Raw genomic sequence first — 18,366 nt, 5'->3', positions numbered from 1 at the left:
CTTTCCATTCTTTAATGATTCCATATAAACAACATATTCTAACAAAAGTGGAGCCAGTTCTGTAGCATAAGATCTAAAAAATTCAGTGGCAAAACCATCTGGCCCCGGAGCCTTGCCTTTAGGCAAGGCCTTAATTACCTTGCCAAGCTCCTCCAAGGTTATCTCAGAATCAAGATCATTTTTTTGCTCAGTCGTCAGTTTAGGGAGTTCTAATGGTTCCACAAAGTTTCTAATATCTTCATTGGTAGACGAAAATGTGGAACTATAAAGATCAAGATAGAATTCTTTAAAAGCATTATTATTATCAATGGTTGAGGTAAATATTTCACCACCAGCAGTTTTCACTGTTGGAATGGTAGAAAAAGACTCTCTCTGCTTTATATATCTAGCCAAAAGCTTCCCTGCTTTGTCCCCCGACTCAAAGTATGACTGTCTTGCCCTGAATAGCCAAAACTCCAACTTCCGTGACAAAATAGTATTATATCTGTATTTCAATCGGTTCAATTCTCTGAGGCCATCAGACGACATTCGGCGCTTCAGCTCTGCCTCGGCACTTTTAATATTCCCTTCCAAATCCACGAGTTCTCGTGCTTTGGGTTTTTTTGATGGATGAGGCATACTTTATGATCTGACCCCTAAGAACAGCTTTAAGTGCCTCCCAAGCCATGCCCACAGAGGATACTGAGGACCAGTTGGTCTCCATATAAACATTGATTTCAGGGTTTAACATTTGTTGGAATTCAGGATCTTGGAAAAGGGATTTAAATGCATTCTTAAGTAAATTTGACAGTTTATATGACCATTGTTTTCATATGTGGGTTGATATTGTGATAGGGCTTAAGCAGGTCTTAGTGTTTCTCCTCAGTTTTAATAATTTGAAAAATGTTAAACAAACAGCCCTAAAATGTTAAAATGATTATTACGTTTTTGTTTGTTTTTTTCAAAGTAAATTTGATCAAAAATTATTTGTTAGAGTATAAGTCATGTTTATTCTTCAGCCAGATCTTATGAAGGAATTTATGCCCAGACCTTAAAAAAAAATTATAATTCAATATACAGTATAACCTGTGACTATTTTATTATGAATAAATGCACAGTATTATGGGTGTTTTATAAGTAACATGTTACTTGCGATGAAACTGTTAGCTAAGGTAAAAACAGAAAAATTTTTGGCCCCCACCAAGTTTTCATCTAGATAATCTGGCCCCCGCAAGAAAGTAGTTAAAGAGCCCTGGTGTACATTCACATCCAATAAACCATTAACATGTATTATCTTTCTTCATGTAGTTCAGGGGGGAAATTGGAGTGTGAGTCTGGTGCTCGAGACCCTCCTTTGCGACAGCAAGCCAAACCAGTTTAACCATTTATCATTATCTCAAGATTATATAAACACACAAACTCGTGAACTGTTTATTTTACAAAAAGATTGTCATAGTTTCTGCAATGCAATGATATGTTTATATGATTGATGTTGGGTCTGGGTCAAGCATTAAATAATACATAATAACATAAAATAAAAGCATTTAAAAAGAAGCAAAAATAAATATAGACCTGGCAAGTAGTTTTCAAGACATTACAAAAAGAAATCAAAGTTGAAATCTGTTAGTTAAAGGTGCTGTAAGCGATCTTATTCGTTTTGGAACTTCCTTGGGTCTAGACCAGACTGATCTCACAGTGATATCAGAAATGGTAGGTTGACTTTTCTTTAGTTCAAATCAGTCTGTTTACTGAAATGTGAAACAATGCCCCCAGTGACCAAAGCAGTAAGTGTTGTTGGGCAAATGAGCACGTGTGAGCTCCATTTTCCTGGTGTAATGCCCACGGAGGGGCACCAAAAGCTAGTTGTGAAGCAAGTTGTTTTCAGCTGTACAGGCTGTAATACTGTGAAGAGTAATGCAGGGTTGCCACGGTGTACGGTGTTACAAGTTTTAATCGGTACAAGGGACAACACTGGTGTAAAATGTTATACTGGGTAAAAGGGGGAAACATTATAAATGAAACTTACAATATCAATACAATAGCCTAACGAATGGAATAGCTTTAATGAACTAATTTTATGAACTAACTTAGTTGCCTTATGAAGAGTTTGCAACTCATGATAAATTAACCTAAATAACACATTTAAAGACAGATGTTCTTTACCAACGTATCAAATTACACAGGCAGCAAAGTATTTGCACTGACAGAAGACTTTTAATTGCAGGTGGCGAATATAATGTGCATGGTGGGTAACTGTAATATGTCTCGGATTCGGCATGACACAAGAAATGCTGTTAGACACACAGAAGAAGGGTTGATGATGTAATTGGATATTGTAATATACACCGATCAGCCACAACATTAAAACCACCTGCCTAATATTGTGTAGGTCCCCCTCGTGCATTCTGAGATGCTATTCTTCTTACCACAATTGTACAGAGCGGTTATCTGAGTTACCATAGACTTTGTCAGTTCTAACCAGTCTGGCCATTCTCTGTTGCCCTCTCTCATTAACAGTGCATTTCCATCCGCAGAACTGCCGCTCACTGGATGTTTTGTGTTTTTGGCACCATTCGGAGTAAATTCTAGAGACTGTTTTGCGTGAAAATCCCAGGAGATCAGCAGTTACAGAAATACTCAAACCAGCCTGTCTGGCACCAACAATCATGCCATGGTCAAAATCACTGAGATCACATTTTTTCCCTATTCTGATGGTTAATTTGAACATTAACTGAAGCTCCTGACCCGTATCTGTATGATTTTATGCACTGCACTGCTGCCACACAATTGGCTGATTAGATAATCGCATGTATGATTGTTGGTGCCAGACGGGCTGGTTTGAGTATTTCTTCAACTGCTGATCTCCTGGGATTTTCACGCACAACAGTCTCTAGAATTTACTCAGAATGGTGCCAAAAACAAAAAACATCCAGTGAGGGGCAGTTCTGCTGAAGGAAACGCCTTGTCTCAACAGAGAATGGCCAGACTGGTTTGAACTGACAAAGTCTTCGGTAACTAGATAACCGCTCTGTACAATTGTGGTGAGAAGAATAGCATCTCAGAATGCTATTCTGAGATGCGGGTTGGCACTTTTTTTGGCAGCACGAGGGGGACCTACACAATATTAGGCAGGTGGTTTTAATGTTGTGGCTGATCGGTGTATATATTTTTTTAATAAAAATATCGTGAACATATTTCTTGCATATCGCCCAGCCCTAGGAGGGAACAAAACTAATTTATTCACACACATTCAAAGTCATTACCCTTCCGAAGCAGCTAAACTGGGTCCTGGGATGAAAGGTAATAAAACACCAACATTAAACCCGCAACAACCCACAATAAGTGATGTATTTGCCCAGACAACAAAATACCCAACCGGTAGCCCATGATGGAGAGAATGCATGGATGAAGAAGATTCATTGCCAAAGAGATGTTGCCATCTTTCAAAAAGTTGAACAACACACATTTTAATTGCACATTTTTTTCAGTTTCATTTGAATTTTTAGTTAAAATAATATAAAAAAAATAAAAATGTAATTTTTATAAAAAATAAAGTTAAAAGTTTGAAATCAATCTGCCTTGCGTTATTGTGTAGGCTATTGCTTAACGAAAATTACCCCATAGTACCACTTAGCATCCAACCAATGGTCGTACCGGTGTTAGTCAGTTTGAATGTGGACACTGCACAGGTGTGAAAATTATGATATCATGGCAAGTCTAGAGGAATGCATATTTTAAAAACTGAACCCCCCCCCCCCAACCAAAACCCCAAATCTAAACCTAACCATCAGTGTAGTAAAAATGTAATGTTAGAGGGGAAAATGCAACCCTTCAAATCGCGCTAGTCAGTAATTATGACGCAACATGCTTATGGTCGCACCACAAGGGAGTGTGGACATGCTGGAGCTGATGCAAAAATGTATTTTAGGAGATGCCACTTGTCAGTGAGTTGGCATAATGTGGCCAATCCTAGGTTACCGGAACTCTCGGAACAACATGCTGACTTCCTGTGTGATCATGTTGACTTGATATGCCCTTTTAAATAAAATGTTGAATTATTTTCAAAACCCCGCCCTCCAAAGATACCATTGTACCATTAAGACCATCACCGAGCAGAAGAGCAGCAGTGCATCTACTCATGGTTGTCAAAAACAAAATTAGCAAAAAAGCACCCTCAACTGACAGCTGTTATAAATTTGAAAATAGTGTTAAACCTGAATGATCCACTTGAACTACTACAACGCGCAAAATGATTGACAGGCAGAAAGTGCATCAAAGTCTTCTGATCGGCTTACCAAAAGTTTAAATGTGTCAGTCTAGTGCTGTCACAGAGACTGGTAAGATATCTCGGGACAATTTTTTCAATGATATATTACAGGGAGCAGGACATTTTTTTGCACACCTTTCCATAAAAAAATCGCTTACAGCACCTTAAATAAAAAAAATCAACACCTGTGACATGAAAGTGCCTGAAGTTAAAGAAAAACCCAGGTATGTTGCTGTGGTAAATGTACTCCAGTAACAACTGTAAGGTGGTGGTAAAATTGGTGTGATTCTATCCCAGCATGAGTGTGAGTCTGTGGAGCTGGCAGTGAGAGACACACAGGGGGACGCAATGATTTACATCTCCAACCTGGATTCAACCACACCTGCAGCACGCTCCGGTCTCCTGCAGGTAGAGAGACAGAAAGAGTATGGGAGTGTTGGTAACTACACATCACCTTCAAAATAATCAACTCTGAATTAATTTTCAGCTAGGTGCCAGGGTCATCAGCATTAACGGTACATCAACAGAAAGTCTCTCAGTCACTGAGGCAAATACACTCCTGAGAAACAGTAGTGGAGCCATCACACTGCAGGTGTGTGTCTGCAAGTGTCAAATGATACTTCATTGGCTATACCAAGCACATAAAACACTTCCTTTTTCAGACATTCTTCAGAGAGCATGTCTTTTTATGAATTTTACACTCTCTGTGTGTTTGATTAAAGGTGATGCTAAGTTGCAGTGCAGGTGGATCTGGATTCAGTAAAGATCAGCCATCTGTAATTCATTCCAACAACTCTACCCACAACCACCAGAGGTATTCCACTTCAAACTCAGCTGTCTTAACAAAATAAATGTGCATAGTTTCTTTCACACATGTCTTACAGTGTTTTTATTTGTATTTTATTATTGTGATATAGGGTAAATATAGGTGAAGTTGGAAACTTTTTGTCATTAAGATGAATGGAAAAAAGTGTCCCACTTGTAACTGTATTCACTTCATCGTTTTACCTGGTATTATTATTTATTGTTTTAATTATGCAGTAATTATTTATAGGACAATGATAATGTATTATGTATGAGTGCAGCACAAATGAGTCTGAGATAAATGTCCTTTTGGGACAATAAAATATATTTCAATCAATCTGGGACATCATTTAATGTGGGACACCTAAGCTCTGTTCACTGTAAATTGTAAAGTCGAAAGTGCCAAAAATCTCTCTAATATCTCACCGTTATTTACCCTATATAATGTATAAATATGTACAGGACTGTGATAAGATTTAGATGTTTTTATTTACCAACAGTCTCTCAGATTGTTCCAGTGATAATGTGGTTTATTCACAGCATGCTTGCTTTAATTACCATTCGATATTAAACATTCCATCTGTAGGGGGTTGTTTATTTAAGCTTGCTTTATAAGCTTTACTGGTTTCATCACAATGCTGCCTTCAATGCTTCAATTAAATATTTTAAAATTTTTACTGAAATGTTTGCTTGTGGATATCTCAGTCTGCATTTCTGTAGAGCCGTTAGACTGTAGAGTCAGACAAATCTCCCACACTAGAGCTCTTATAAATGATTGAATGGATTTCCTACAATCTCCTCCAGGGCACCCCTGATTATTCAGACTCCCTTTTTAATGGAAGTGTTATGCTTGCTTTTTAATTCACTTTTCCAACTTTACTTAGAGATTAATATTTGCACTGGTTGTCAATAGGATGTCTCTTGAAAAGATTTTTTATTTTTTATTCTGTTTGTGTATTGTGTGTCTTTAAGTTCTCCTCAGTTCCAGGCTATCGCTCTTGAACGTGGCTCAGCTGGGCTTGGCTTCAGTATTGTGGGAGGATTTGGCAGTTCCCATGGTGATTTACCCATCTACATCAAAAATATTTTCCCCAAGGTATACAGGAAAAAGACAACATTTAACACACTTTAAGCTGTAGAGCTACATGAAACTAAGGTTTATAGTTTGTGACGAGGAGGAGGGCATGGCCGGGCCATGATGGTGCACGGCCGGCGCTGAATCAGCTGGTCAGCGGGAGAGCGAGATAAAGGGGAGCCGGAGGCGCCAGTTAGAGAGAGAGATGCATGCAGCCTCCTCCTCGTCACAGAGTTAAAACTGAGGTGTGTACATTTTGCACTGTTAAAGGGGTCATGACATGCCTTTTTTATATATATATGTTCCTTGAGGTTCACCCTTAATATTAGTAAAGTTTTTTTGCACAAAAAAACAAAACAAAACCATCATATATTTGTGAAACATAATTTTCCACCCTCATTCTGACCCTCTGGGTGTTTACTGTCAAGTCTTAAAGGAGAAGCAGCACTGGGGAGTCACGTGACGCCATGCGAGGATCGGACATATGAATGGCGAGCTCTGTGCATTTTGCTAGTTTTAATACCTTTTATGACATAAACTGGTGAGATTAGATATACTTTGTTCCATAACTGTTCTAGGAGGACAATATGTAAAAGAATTCAAAATCCTCGGGCTCTGGAGACATTAAAAAACACTTGTGTGCTCGGGATGGTGCCTCTGGGCGGGCTGCGGACCGGGGAGTCGGTTTGGTCGGAGGGATGCGGGAGGTGTGGCAGGGGATGTTGGGCGTGTCAGCGGTGCTGGCGGGGGTTGTTGCTGACTTGGGGGATCTTGCTGTGGTGTGTCGGTCAATCACTGCCATGGAGGCTAAATTTACTGATGTGGTCACAGGGGTGGGGGTTGTCGAGGGGCGGGTCGATTGTCTGGAGTCGACAGAGAGGGAGTTGTCTGCTGGTCCGCTGGTGGCTGGGGTTGATTTGGAGTGTGTCTGGGAGGGGATGGAGGACGTGGGGGGCCATGGCCGGTGGAGTGTGGTGGAATTCCTGGACGGGCTCTTTCCGGGTCTGCTCGATGTGGCAGGCCGTGGGCTGGAGGTCAGGCGAGCTCATGGGGTTCCGGCTCGGCGATCCGCTGGGGGAGGCGGGCCCCGGTCAATTTTGGCCGGGTTTCTGGGATCATCCGGTGGGGGTCTTGTGTTGCGTGGGGAGTGGGGGATGGCTTTCTTGGGGGAACCACAGTGTTTTCTTGTTCCCGGACTTTGTGAGCTCGAAGGGAGAGGGGCGTGGTCTATTCAGGGAGTGCAGGAAACTTTTGCATCAATGGAAGGTCGCTTTTGTACTGATATTCCCGGCCAAATTGAGAATAGATGCTAAGGATGGCTGTAAAACATTCATATGCCCACAGCAAGCGATGTCCTTCATAAAGTCAATGGAGTGAGTAAGTCATATTGTGGTACATTGCAGCCGAATGGACCGGTTCACTGAACATTCGCTTGACTGTTTGAAGATTCTGCGCACTCTTTTTGTGCTGGTTCCGCCTGTGGAGTATTTCTAGCAAAATCATTGGAGTAAGTAATTTGCTTACACTCATGTTGCAACCGAGTGGGCCGGCTCACTGAACATCTGCTTGACAGTTTGAGGAACCTGCACTGTTTTTTTTGTACTGGTTCTGCCTAACGGCTGGAGTTTATTTAGTAGAATGACACACCTTCAGAACAGTTTTATGGGTGAATCTGCATGCTCTTTGTGTTTATTCTGCCTATTGGCTGGAGTTTGTTTTATAGATTATCTTTTGCTGTGTAATTCTGTCTCACAAAATGTGTATAGAAACAACGGATTTGAGCAATCCGACAGCAAGGTTGTCGCGGGGGCTCTCGTAGGCTTACGTAGACTGTTTGAGTTTGGAGGGATGGATCCCAGTTGGCGCTGTCGTGCACGGGGTCAATGCACACGTTTTTCTTTTTTCTGTTTTTTTTTTTTTTTGTTCTAAGGGATGTTCGGGGTTTGATTGTTACACATGTTGGAATGTGTTCTTTATAATCTTGTCTTTGACACACAATCTATTTTTTCTTATATGTTAAAATGTCAAATGTTAATATGAGTGGATTATCTCTCTCCACGTGGAATGTGAATGGGTTGGGGCACCCATCTTTTGATGGACTCAGTCCTTGATCATAGTGAAGCAAAAGTGTGCAAGCCCCCTAGAGCAACATTGATGCTTCACAGGATGTGTAAAAATCTTGGTCTTACAGATATTTGGAGGCTTTTGAACCCATTTGGTAATTTTTTTCTTATAAATTTTTCCTCATGGAAAAAGTCCTCATGGTGGCATAGTGACTCACCTCAATCTGGGTGGCGGAGGATGAATCTCAGTTGCCTCCGCATCTGAGACCGTCAGTCCGCGCATCTTATCACGTGGCTTGTTGAGCGCATTACTGCGGAGACATAGCGCGTGTGGAGGCTTCAAGCTATTCTCTGCAGCATCCACACACAACTCACCACGTGTTCCAACGAGAGCGAACCACATTATAGATACCACAAGGAGGTTGCTCCATGTGACTCTACCCTCCCTAGCAACCGGGCAAATTTGGTTGCTTAGGAGACCTGGCTGGAGTCACTCAGCATGCCCTGGATTCAAACTCATGACTCCAGGGGTGGTAGTCATTGTCTTTACTCGCTGAGCTATCCAGACCCCTCCTGGGACATTTGTTTCATCAGTCCATAAGATTTACTCTAGAATAGATTTTGTTTTTATATATAAGTCCCTCATTTCATCTGTCGTTGATTGCTCAATTGGAAACATTTTAGTCTCTGATCATGCCCTGGTGTGATTAGAGATGTTGCCACATATGAAGAAAAGGAAATCATATAGTTGACACTTTAATGTATCCCTCTTGCAAAATCCTGAATTCCAACAAATGCTAAAGGCTGAAATCAATGTCTATATGAGACCAACTGGTCCTCAGTATCCTCTGTGGGCGTGGCTTGGGAGGCACTTCAGGCGGTTCTTAGGGGCCGGATCATACAGTATGCTGCTTTCACCAAAAAATCCAAAGCACAAGAACTCTTGGAATTGGAAGGGAATATTAAAAGTGCTGAGGCAGAGCTGAAGTGCAGAATGTCGTCTAATGGCCTCAGAGAATTGACCCGATTGAAATACAGATACAATACTATTGTCGCGGAAGGTGGAGTTTTGGCTATTCAGGGCAAGACAGTCATACTTTGAGTCAGGGGACAAAGCAGGAAAACTTCTGGTTAGATATATAAAACAGAGAGACTTTTTCTACCATTCCCCCAGTGAAATCTGCTAGTGGTGAAATATTTGATATTAATAAGGCTTTTAAAGAATTCTATCTTGATCTTAATAGTTCTACATCTTTGTCTACTGAAGAGGGTATTAGAAACTTTGTGGAACCATTAGAACTTCCTAAACTGTCGGCTGAGCAAAAAAATTCTCTTGATTCTGAGATAACCTTGGAGGAGCATGGTGAGGTAATTAAGGCCTTGCGTACAGGTAAGTCTCCGGGGCCAGATGGCTTTGCCGCTGAATTTTTTAGATCTTATGCTACAGAACTGGCCCCACTCTTGCTAGAAGTTTATACAGAATCATTAAAGAATGGAAAGCATCCGCCAACCATGACACAAGCCTGATCAGTCTGATTCTTAAAAAGGACAAAGATCCAAGCGAGTGTAAGAGTTAACGTCCAATTTCCCTGATCCAGCTAGATGTTAAAATATTGTCAAAACATTTGGCTAGCCGATTAAGTAAAGTTATGACATCTCTTATACATATAGATCAGGTGGGGTTTATTTGGGGCTGTAGCTCTTCTGATAACATAAGGCGTTTCATCAGTATCATGTGGTCAGTGGCAAATGATCAGACTCCGGTCGCTGCCATCTCACTTGATGCCGAAAAGGCATTTGATATGGTAGAATGGGATTATCTTTTTACGATTTTGGAAATGTATGGGTTCAAGAATACTTTTATTGGATGGATTAAGTTACTTTATAGACACCTGGTAGCGGCGGTACAAACAAATGGATTAATTTCAGATTATTTTACTCTGAATAGGGGCCCTCTTTCCCCATTATTGTTCTGTCTTGCCCTGGAACCATTAGCAGCCGCGATAAGAAAGGTGGATGATTTTCCAGGGGTGGTGGCGGGAGGTATGGTGCATAAATTTTTGCTTTACGCAGATGATATTTTATTATTCATCTCTGACCCCACTAGATCTATGGCTTGCCTCCACAGAATTATTAATTCCTTTTCTAAGTTTTCAGGATATAGAGTCAGTTGGTCTAAATCCGAAGCTTTGGCTCTGACAGCGTACTGCCCAGTAACGGCTTTCCAGCCGGGCAATTTCCAGTGGCCCAAACAGGGCATTAAGTATTTGGGCATTTTATTTCCAGCAAAATTGTGTGATTTAGTTAGAGTTAATTTTGACCCCTTAATAAAACGGTTCTCGAACGATGTGAACAAGTGGGCTTCATTACATGTATCTATGATTGGGAATGTTAATGTTATTAAAATGAATTGTATTCCAAAATTCAATTACTTGCTGCAGTCTCTCCCTGTAGATGTCCCCCTCTCTTACTTTAAGTAATTTGATAGCATAGCGAAGTCCTTCATTTGGAATGGTAAGCATCCCAAATTACATTTCAATAAGTTACATAGGTCCATCGACAAAGGTGGGCTAGGCCTACTCAAGACTTTATTTTATTATTATGCATTCGGTCTCAGACATTTGGCTCATTGGTCCCTTCCACCTGAAAGAGCCCCTCCCTGGTTCTGTATAGAACAGGAAGTTCTTGCCCCTATTTCGCCATTGCAGAGCCTTTCTATCAAATTAATCGGAGAGGTTAAGTTACATCCCATTATCTCTCATTTGCACTCGGTTTGGACAAAGATGTCCAGACTGTTTAATTCTGAAATTTTTTTAAATGTTGCCTTGAGCATATGGCTGAACCCCAAATTATGCATCAATAAGTCCCCTTTTTGCTGGTCAGAGTGGATTGAGAGGGAGGTTAATATGCTCGGTGACCTATATGTGAGTGGAGTGTTGAGATCCTTTGAAAATATGGTTCAACATTTTGGGATTCCCAGGTCTCAATTCTTTAGGTATTTACAGCTGCGCCACCTGCTCTGTACTATTTTTGGGAGTAGCATACACCCCCCTAAAGCGGCAGATACTCTGGGAATGGTGATTACTGCTTTTGGAAAAGGTCACGAGACATCAGTGTATTACTCCCTGCTAATTCAGAGTCTGGGGTACGGAGCTTCAGCTTCTTTCTACAGATTATGAGAGAAAGATCTAAACTTGGTATTGGAGGTGGGAGTGTGGGCTAGGATTCTATAAAATGTCAAGTCTATATCTAGAGATGCAAGGGTGCGACTTATGCAATTTAAGATTTTACATCGATTCTATTGAACCCCCTCTAGATTGTATAGGCTTGGTCTGAAAGACACACCCACCTGCTGGCGATGCCAATCAGAAGATGGAGACACAACCCATGATTTTTGGTGGTGTGTTAAGATTTTGGTTGAGGGTTCAGAGTTTTGTGTGTGACATATTGGGCACTCAAATTTCATTTTGCCCCAGACTCTGTATTTTAGGCGATGTGGCAGTCATTAATATAGGGGATAAATATATAAAAAATTGGGTCCTAGCCAGTGTTATGATTGGCAGACGGATTGTTCTTAGGGAATGGAAGTCGGCTGGAGCACCCTCATTTCAAGAGTGGTGCACAGAGATGAGGAGGGTGGTGGCATTAGAGGAAATGTCATGTAGAAGGCTAGGCAATTTAGATTCATTTAATAAAAAATGGGGCAGCTACTTGGCTTTCTTAGAGGGCTCTCTGGGAGGGGCAGTGGAGAGAGAAGTGTAGTTTTAAATGTGTGTGATTATTTTTATTTATTTATTTTAATATATTTTTCTTTCTTTTTTTGTGTGTGTATATTCAAGTGTGACCACAGGGATATTTGTTGAGGGTCAGGGTGGGGTTGGGGATTGGGAGGGAGAAAGGGAATAATGGGGGTAAAATGTTGATTCAGTGAATATATGTTTTGCTTTGTCAATTGTTTGAATCAATAAAAACTGTTAATCAGGGGGGGAAAAGGAGAAGCAGCACTAAAACTGAGTGTTTCTGATATTGTTATGATTGGCTCTCTGCTCTTGCCTGTCCTGCTCTCTCTACTTGCCATCTCACTGCTCACTGCTACTAAGCAGGCTACGGAAGAGATTAAAGGTAAAGTAGGCCAGAGCCTGTCTGAAGGGGGAGCCTACATGCTTAGCCTAAAATAGCATTACGCAGCAGTCCCATAGACATTCTATTGGTGGTACACTGGCGAGGAGACAAGAGGCCGTTCTTTTTGAATGGATGTCTATGGAGGAGATTCTTCATTACACTGAATAAACTGCTTTTGTGAGGAAACAGCTCTTCTCTTAATGAATTGACCGCAAGTCCACCAATCTTCAATATGTTTTACACTAAACAATCCTTTTGGAATTAACTATGTGTGGGGTTTACAACGATAAAATTGCTGTTTTATAAGGGAAGTCACTGATGAGTTTGCGACAGGTAGTTGTCAGTTTACGGCTCTCTCCATTCATTTGTATAGTGTCTTCAAATGGTGACTTACTGTCATAACATGCTAGTCTACCATTACGCTCTCTCCTATCATTAAAGCAGGAGGTTGTTATCTAAGTATAGAAGATCGGCTTTGATGTGTTATTGTGGAGGCGGTCAGATGCAAATGTCTACCAGTGTGACATCACAATGTGGAGGAAGTAGAGAATGAGTCGTTTTGGCAGCTTGGTTTCAACAAATGCTCTTTTTGCAGTGAGGAGGAAGTTTAGAGTTACTTACTGTATGTTTTTATAGGACATTGACCATTTATATGTCAAAAGACAAAGAACATTTTGATTCTACATGTCATTACCCCTTTAAAATACTTTCTGCTATCCCAGCTTAATATGCAGTCAGCTATAAGTAAGCCATTCATGGGTAAATTTTCTCAAAAACTGTAAACACTATGTTTTTGTGGCATTACAAAAATTCCTCTGTTTGTTTGAGCAGCCCATTCAGCCTAGGGTTGTCAACAGTCCTGTATTTTGGCCAAAATTATGACATCCTTTATGGATCCCTATTGTCCCTCATTTTAGTGGCTATCTGTTTGTTTGATACTTGGTTCAAACAACAGCATATGGGGACTGTTGTGGTGGGGGCGTTGTCGAGTGCCGGCTGTGAATGGAGAGCGAGATCGGAAGATGAGAACGATGAGGGTCATAAACTGTCATTGATTGTCTCTAACAGCTGTTTGTCATTGCAGTGAGAGTGGAGACGGATTTTAGAGCGAGCCAGATGTCTGTGTGAGAGAGAGAGAGAGAGCTGTACACACGCACACCCAGAGACTGTGTTGTTTTGAGTTTGCCAAGAAACAAGTTTTGAGTTCTGAAAATAAAAACACCGAGTTGGATTTCGCTGTCTCCCGCTTCCTTCTTTGTCAAAGAGCTACAACCCTTGCTACACTGGTGCAGAAACCCGGGATTTAAGGATGAAGAATGCCACCTTGGATGTCTTACCTCTGGGGGAAGTATTCAAGACCCTCGCCAGCATCCACTGGTCACAGCATCAGGCCGTCCTCGAGCTGTGCACAGAGCAGGAGCTGAGGTTCATCGTGCTTCTCTAGGCCCAAGCAGAGGGCAGGTGCTCCGGAGCTTGTTACCCAGGAGGGGGCTGCTGATGTGACCCCGGACCCTGCAACCACCCCGACCCATGTAACCACCCCGGTCTTCTTGGTGCTCTTTGAGCGAACAGTGGGTGGTCCGCCTATTACCACTGCTGTCCGAGGAGGCCCAACTCGCGGCGCTGTAGCTACCAGCTGAGAACCTCCTGGTGTACGCAGATTTGAAGAAGACCATCCTGCAACGGATCGGCCGGACACCCGAGCAACAGCGCCAATGCTTCCGATCGCTGTCCCTTGGCGAGCACGGCCGCCCATTTGCCTTCGCCCAGCAGGTCCGGGACGCCTGCCAGAGCTGGTTGCTAGCTGAGCAAGGCGATGTTGGGACTGTCATTGATCTGGTGGTACTGGAGCAGTTTATCGCTCGACTTCCAAGGGGAACGGCAGAGTGGGTCCAGTGCCATCGCCCGGGACTGTGATCGATCTGGTGGTACTGGAGCAGTTTATCGCTCGACTTCCAAAGGGAATGGCAGAGTGGGTCCAGTGCCATCGTCTGGGACTGTGATCGATCTGGTGGTACTGGAGCAGTTTATCGCTCGTCTTCTGAGGGGAATGGCAGAGTGGGTCCAGTGCCATCGCCCGGCGTCACTCCAAATGGCCATCCAGCTGGCAAAGGACCAAATGGCGGCGTATTCGTGAGGGAAAATTGGGAGGAAAATCAGGTCAAGTACGTTCTTTACCTGAGAGCAAAGCTCCACACATTGGGCCAGCTTTCACAGGTGAATTTGCTACAGGCTCAAGAACATCAGTCCCAGCAGTATAACAGGGGAGCTTGGCTACAGGAATTTACACAGGGAGATTAAGGTCTTGTATTGCTACCCACATCGAGCTCTAAATTACTCGCAAAGTGGCAAGGGCCCTTTGAGGTCACACAGCGATTCGGGGAACTCGATTATGAGGTTAGACAAACGGATAGGGTTGGGCCGCGGTACATTTACCACCTCAATCTCTTAAAACCATGGAGAGAGGTGGTTCCCGTGGCTTCGGTGACAGTGGTTCTGGAGGAGCTCGGACTGGAAGTGAACTTAAAAGCCAATCAAGGCACCCCGGTCACTTGCGGAGACCAACTTTCACCGTCGCAAGTCACGGACATGACCCGGGATTCGGCACCAGTGTAACAAGGCTCGTAGCTCTTCGACAGAGGAAGCGGGAGATGGCGAAATCCAACTCAGTGTTTTTTATTTTCAGAACTCAAAACTCGCTTCTTAGCAAACTTAAATCAACACAGTCTCTGGGTGTGCATGTGTGCAGCTCTCTCTCTCACACTGGCATCTGGCTCACTCTTAAATCCGTCTCCACTCTCACTGCAGTGACAAACAGCTGTTAGAGGCTGTGTCTCGTTTGGAAGGCTGCATCCTCCGGAGGTTGCATTTGTCGGCCGCATACGTCATCGAGGCTGTCTTGTTTCAGAAAAGCGAGTAGGACACTTCAAATGCGACCTTCTTTCACGGGAATTCGGAGGATGCATGAGGTGTATCCTTTTTGGGCACTCACAACCCACAATTCTTTGCTTCAACGGAAATGTCTAAACAAAAATGACAGCAATTTGCCCGTAAATATGATGTTCAAACGCAAGGAATGTTAATTCCCAAGTTGAAGTACCTCAGTAGATGTGTGCAGAGTATATAATATGTATAATTATATTAATATATAATTAAAATAAAGTATTAGACTAAAAGTACAACTGTAAAATATATTTTTTCTCTTTACATCATTATAAATCTCCTAAAATGTACCTCACACATTCCCTTCCAGAGGGACTTTGTTCCCTTCTCACTCAAAGCGCTCGCACTTGTTAAAGAGTGGCATGCTGTCATAGCAACCATGTTACTTTCCATTTCCGTTTGTCCTATGAAGGCTGTCTCGTTTAAACGAGATTTGTTTAAAGGAGGACACTCGGTATACTGCAGCCTTCAAAGGACGCGTCCTACCTAGAATGCAGTCTTCCAAACGAGACACAGCCAAAGACAATCAATGATAGGTGATGACCCTCATGTTCTCATCTCCCAATCTCACTCTCCATTCACAAGCCAGCGCTCGATCACGCCCCCACCACCACATATGGTGGCATATTCTGAAAGCTGCTGAAGAAAAAACATTTTAAGGAAAAAAATTATTAGTGGGTGCTTTTTTTCATGTGGATTTTGATGCATAATAAAAACAACTCTACAATTTAAGAATTTTGAACTGGGTGTTTGAAACAAATATACAAAACCACTTCTAGAGAAAACCAATTTGTGTACTTGTATTTTTGACTCAAAACAGTCAATAGATATTGAGATATAGCCCTTGTGACAACTAGCTCCGGTCTCCCCTATATGTGACAGCACTCTGTATGCACAGGGAGCTGCTGTGGAGGATGGGCGTCTGTGCCATGGTGATCAGCTGCTGGCGGTAAATGGGCGGAGTCTGGAAGGTGTCACTCACTCTGAGGCAGTCGAGCTTCTGAGACAGACCAGTGGGACAGTAACTCTACAAGTCCTCTCCAATAGACTACCAACATGCTGATAACGCCTCACAGAATACTGCATGTTTTCAGCATCCTTCTGAAACTGTTTCCGCAAGATCTTCCTCTCAAAAGAACGTCTCACAAAAACATCTTTCTTAAATGCAGAGTGATTCCACAATCAAAGAATCAGAGTTAAAATGTGACAAATATTGAGCATAAAGTGGGAGAAGCCAATAGGTATTAGTGCTAAACCATGATTCTTTTACTAAAAAATACCAGCTGTTTTTGTACTGTACCAACTGTTTTTCATATCACTATAGATTTGTAACAATGTTCAGTAATTCACATTCACATTTCAGCCTTCAATCCTTCCATGAATAGTATTAAGATATTAAAAAAGGGAATAGCTAATTCAGTGTGTTCACATTATGCATAATTGTTCATAAGCAAGGTTTAAGTATTTGATAAATACACAGGTCAATCATGCAATAAAACATTTATGAAACTTAATAGCAGGATTAATTTAATAGAAAAAAAATTCTTAACGTAACATAATAATGAACCATAATCAGTGTTTGTATACGTTGTCAGATCCATTGCATGCACTTTAGCCCTGTACTTTGCCCCTTTAGAAAGATAATCAGCATTCATATATTTTTCTTTTTCATGTAAATGTACCTGTATAATTAATATATTATTTAATTTTACTGCTGTACATAATGACCTAATAAAGTCTTCATGTTAGTCTACAAGCATTGAGAAGTAGACTGATGTTCATTTTAGCTCCAGTAAAAATACACTTCCTATAGATGTTTACTCACTTCTCCTAGATATACAGGTGCATCTCAATAAATTAGAATGTCGTGGAAAAGTTAATTTATTTCAGTAATTCAACTCAGATTGTGAAATTTGTGTATTAAATAAATTCAATGCACACAGACTGAAGTAGTTTAAGTCTTTGGTTCTTTTAATTGTGATGATTTTGGCTCACATTTAACAAAAACCCACCAATTCACTATCTCAAAAAATTAGAATACATCATAAGACCAATAAAAAAACATTTTTAGTGAATTGTTGGCCTTCTGGAAAGTATGATCATTTACTGTATATGTACTCAATACTTGGTAGGGGCTCCTTTTGCTTTAATTACTGCCTCAATTCGGCGTGGCATGGAGGTGATCAGTTTGTGGCACTGCTGAGGTGGTATGGAAGCCCAGGTTTCTTTGACAGTGGCCTTCAGCTCATCTGCATTTTTTGGTCTCTTGTTTCTCATTTTCCTCTTGACAGGTCTGGAGAGTTTGCTGGCCAGTCAAGCACACCAACACCATGGTCATTTAACCAAATTTTGGCAGTGTGGGCAGGTGCCAAATCCTGCTGGAAAATGAAATCAGCATCTTTAAAAAGCTGGTCAGCAGAAGGAAGCCTGAAGTGCTCCAAAATTTCTTGGTAAACGGGTGCAGTGACTTTGGTTTTCAAAAAACAAAATGGACCAACACCAGCAGATGACATTACACCCCAAATCATCACAGACTGTGGAAACTTAACACTGGACTTCAAGCAACTTGGGCTATGAGCTTCTCCACCCTTCCTCCAGACTCTAGGACCTTGGTTTCCAAATGAAATACAAAACTTGCTCTCATCTGAAAAGAGGACTTTGGAACACTCGGCAACAGTCCAGTTCTTCTTCTCCTTAGCCCAGGTAAGACGCCTCTGACGTTGTCTGTGGTTCAGGAGTGGCTTGACAAGAGGAATATGACAACTGTAGCCAAATTCCTTGACATGTCTGTGTGTGGTGGCTCTTGATGCCTTGACCCCAGCCTCAGTCCATTTCTTGTGAAGTTCACCCAAATTCTTGAATCGATTTTGCTTGACAATCATAAGGTTGCGGTTCTCTCGGTTGGTTGTGCATCTTTTTCTTCCACACTTTTTCCTTCCGCTCAACTTTCTGTTAACATGCTTGGATACAGCACTCTGTGAACAGCCAGCTTCTTTGGCAATGAATGTTTGTGGCTTATCCTCCTTGTGAAGGGTGTCAATGATTGTCTTCTGGACAACTGTCAGATCAGCAGTCTTCCCCATGATTGTGTAGCCTAGTGAACCAAACTGAGA

At 41.8% G+C, this 18,366-nt stretch overlaps 1 protein-coding gene across 8 annotated transcripts in view; it reads left to right on the top strand.

The window, feature by feature from the left end:
* si:dkey-92j12.5 (multiple PDZ domain protein) overlaps positions 1–17,093 on the top strand; it is a 104,934-nt gene extending 87,841 nt beyond the window's left edge. For 7 of the 8 annotated variants that reach the window (XM_051702313.1, XM_051702317.1, XM_051702316.1 and 4 more), the window contains 5 exons: positions 4,544–4,654; positions 4,734–4,838; positions 4,969–5,060; positions 6,023–6,146; positions 16,152–17,093. In XM_051702313.1, coding sequence (XP_051558273.1) covers positions 4,544–4,654; positions 4,734–4,838; positions 4,969–5,060; positions 6,023–6,146; positions 16,152–16,316 — 597 coding nt within the window. In that variant the 3' untranslated portion in view covers positions 16,317–17,093. The remainder of the gene's footprint in view (positions 1–4,543; positions 4,655–4,733; positions 4,839–4,968; positions 5,061–6,022; positions 6,147–16,151) is intronic. The other variant, XM_051702319.1, reaches the window with a different exon arrangement.
* Positions 17,094–18,366: the final 1,273 nt, after the last annotated feature.

Source organism: Myxocyprinus asiaticus, chromosome 7, assembly GCF_019703515.2.
Source record: "Myxocyprinus asiaticus isolate MX2 ecotype Aquarium Trade chromosome 7, UBuf_Myxa_2, whole genome shotgun sequence".
In the NCBI taxonomy this organism is placed as follows: domain Eukaryota; kingdom Metazoa; phylum Chordata; class Actinopteri; order Cypriniformes; family Catostomidae; genus Myxocyprinus; species Myxocyprinus asiaticus.
The sequence above is the reverse complement of the archived record's forward strand: the minus strand, read 5'-3'. Positions and strand labels throughout refer to the sequence as shown.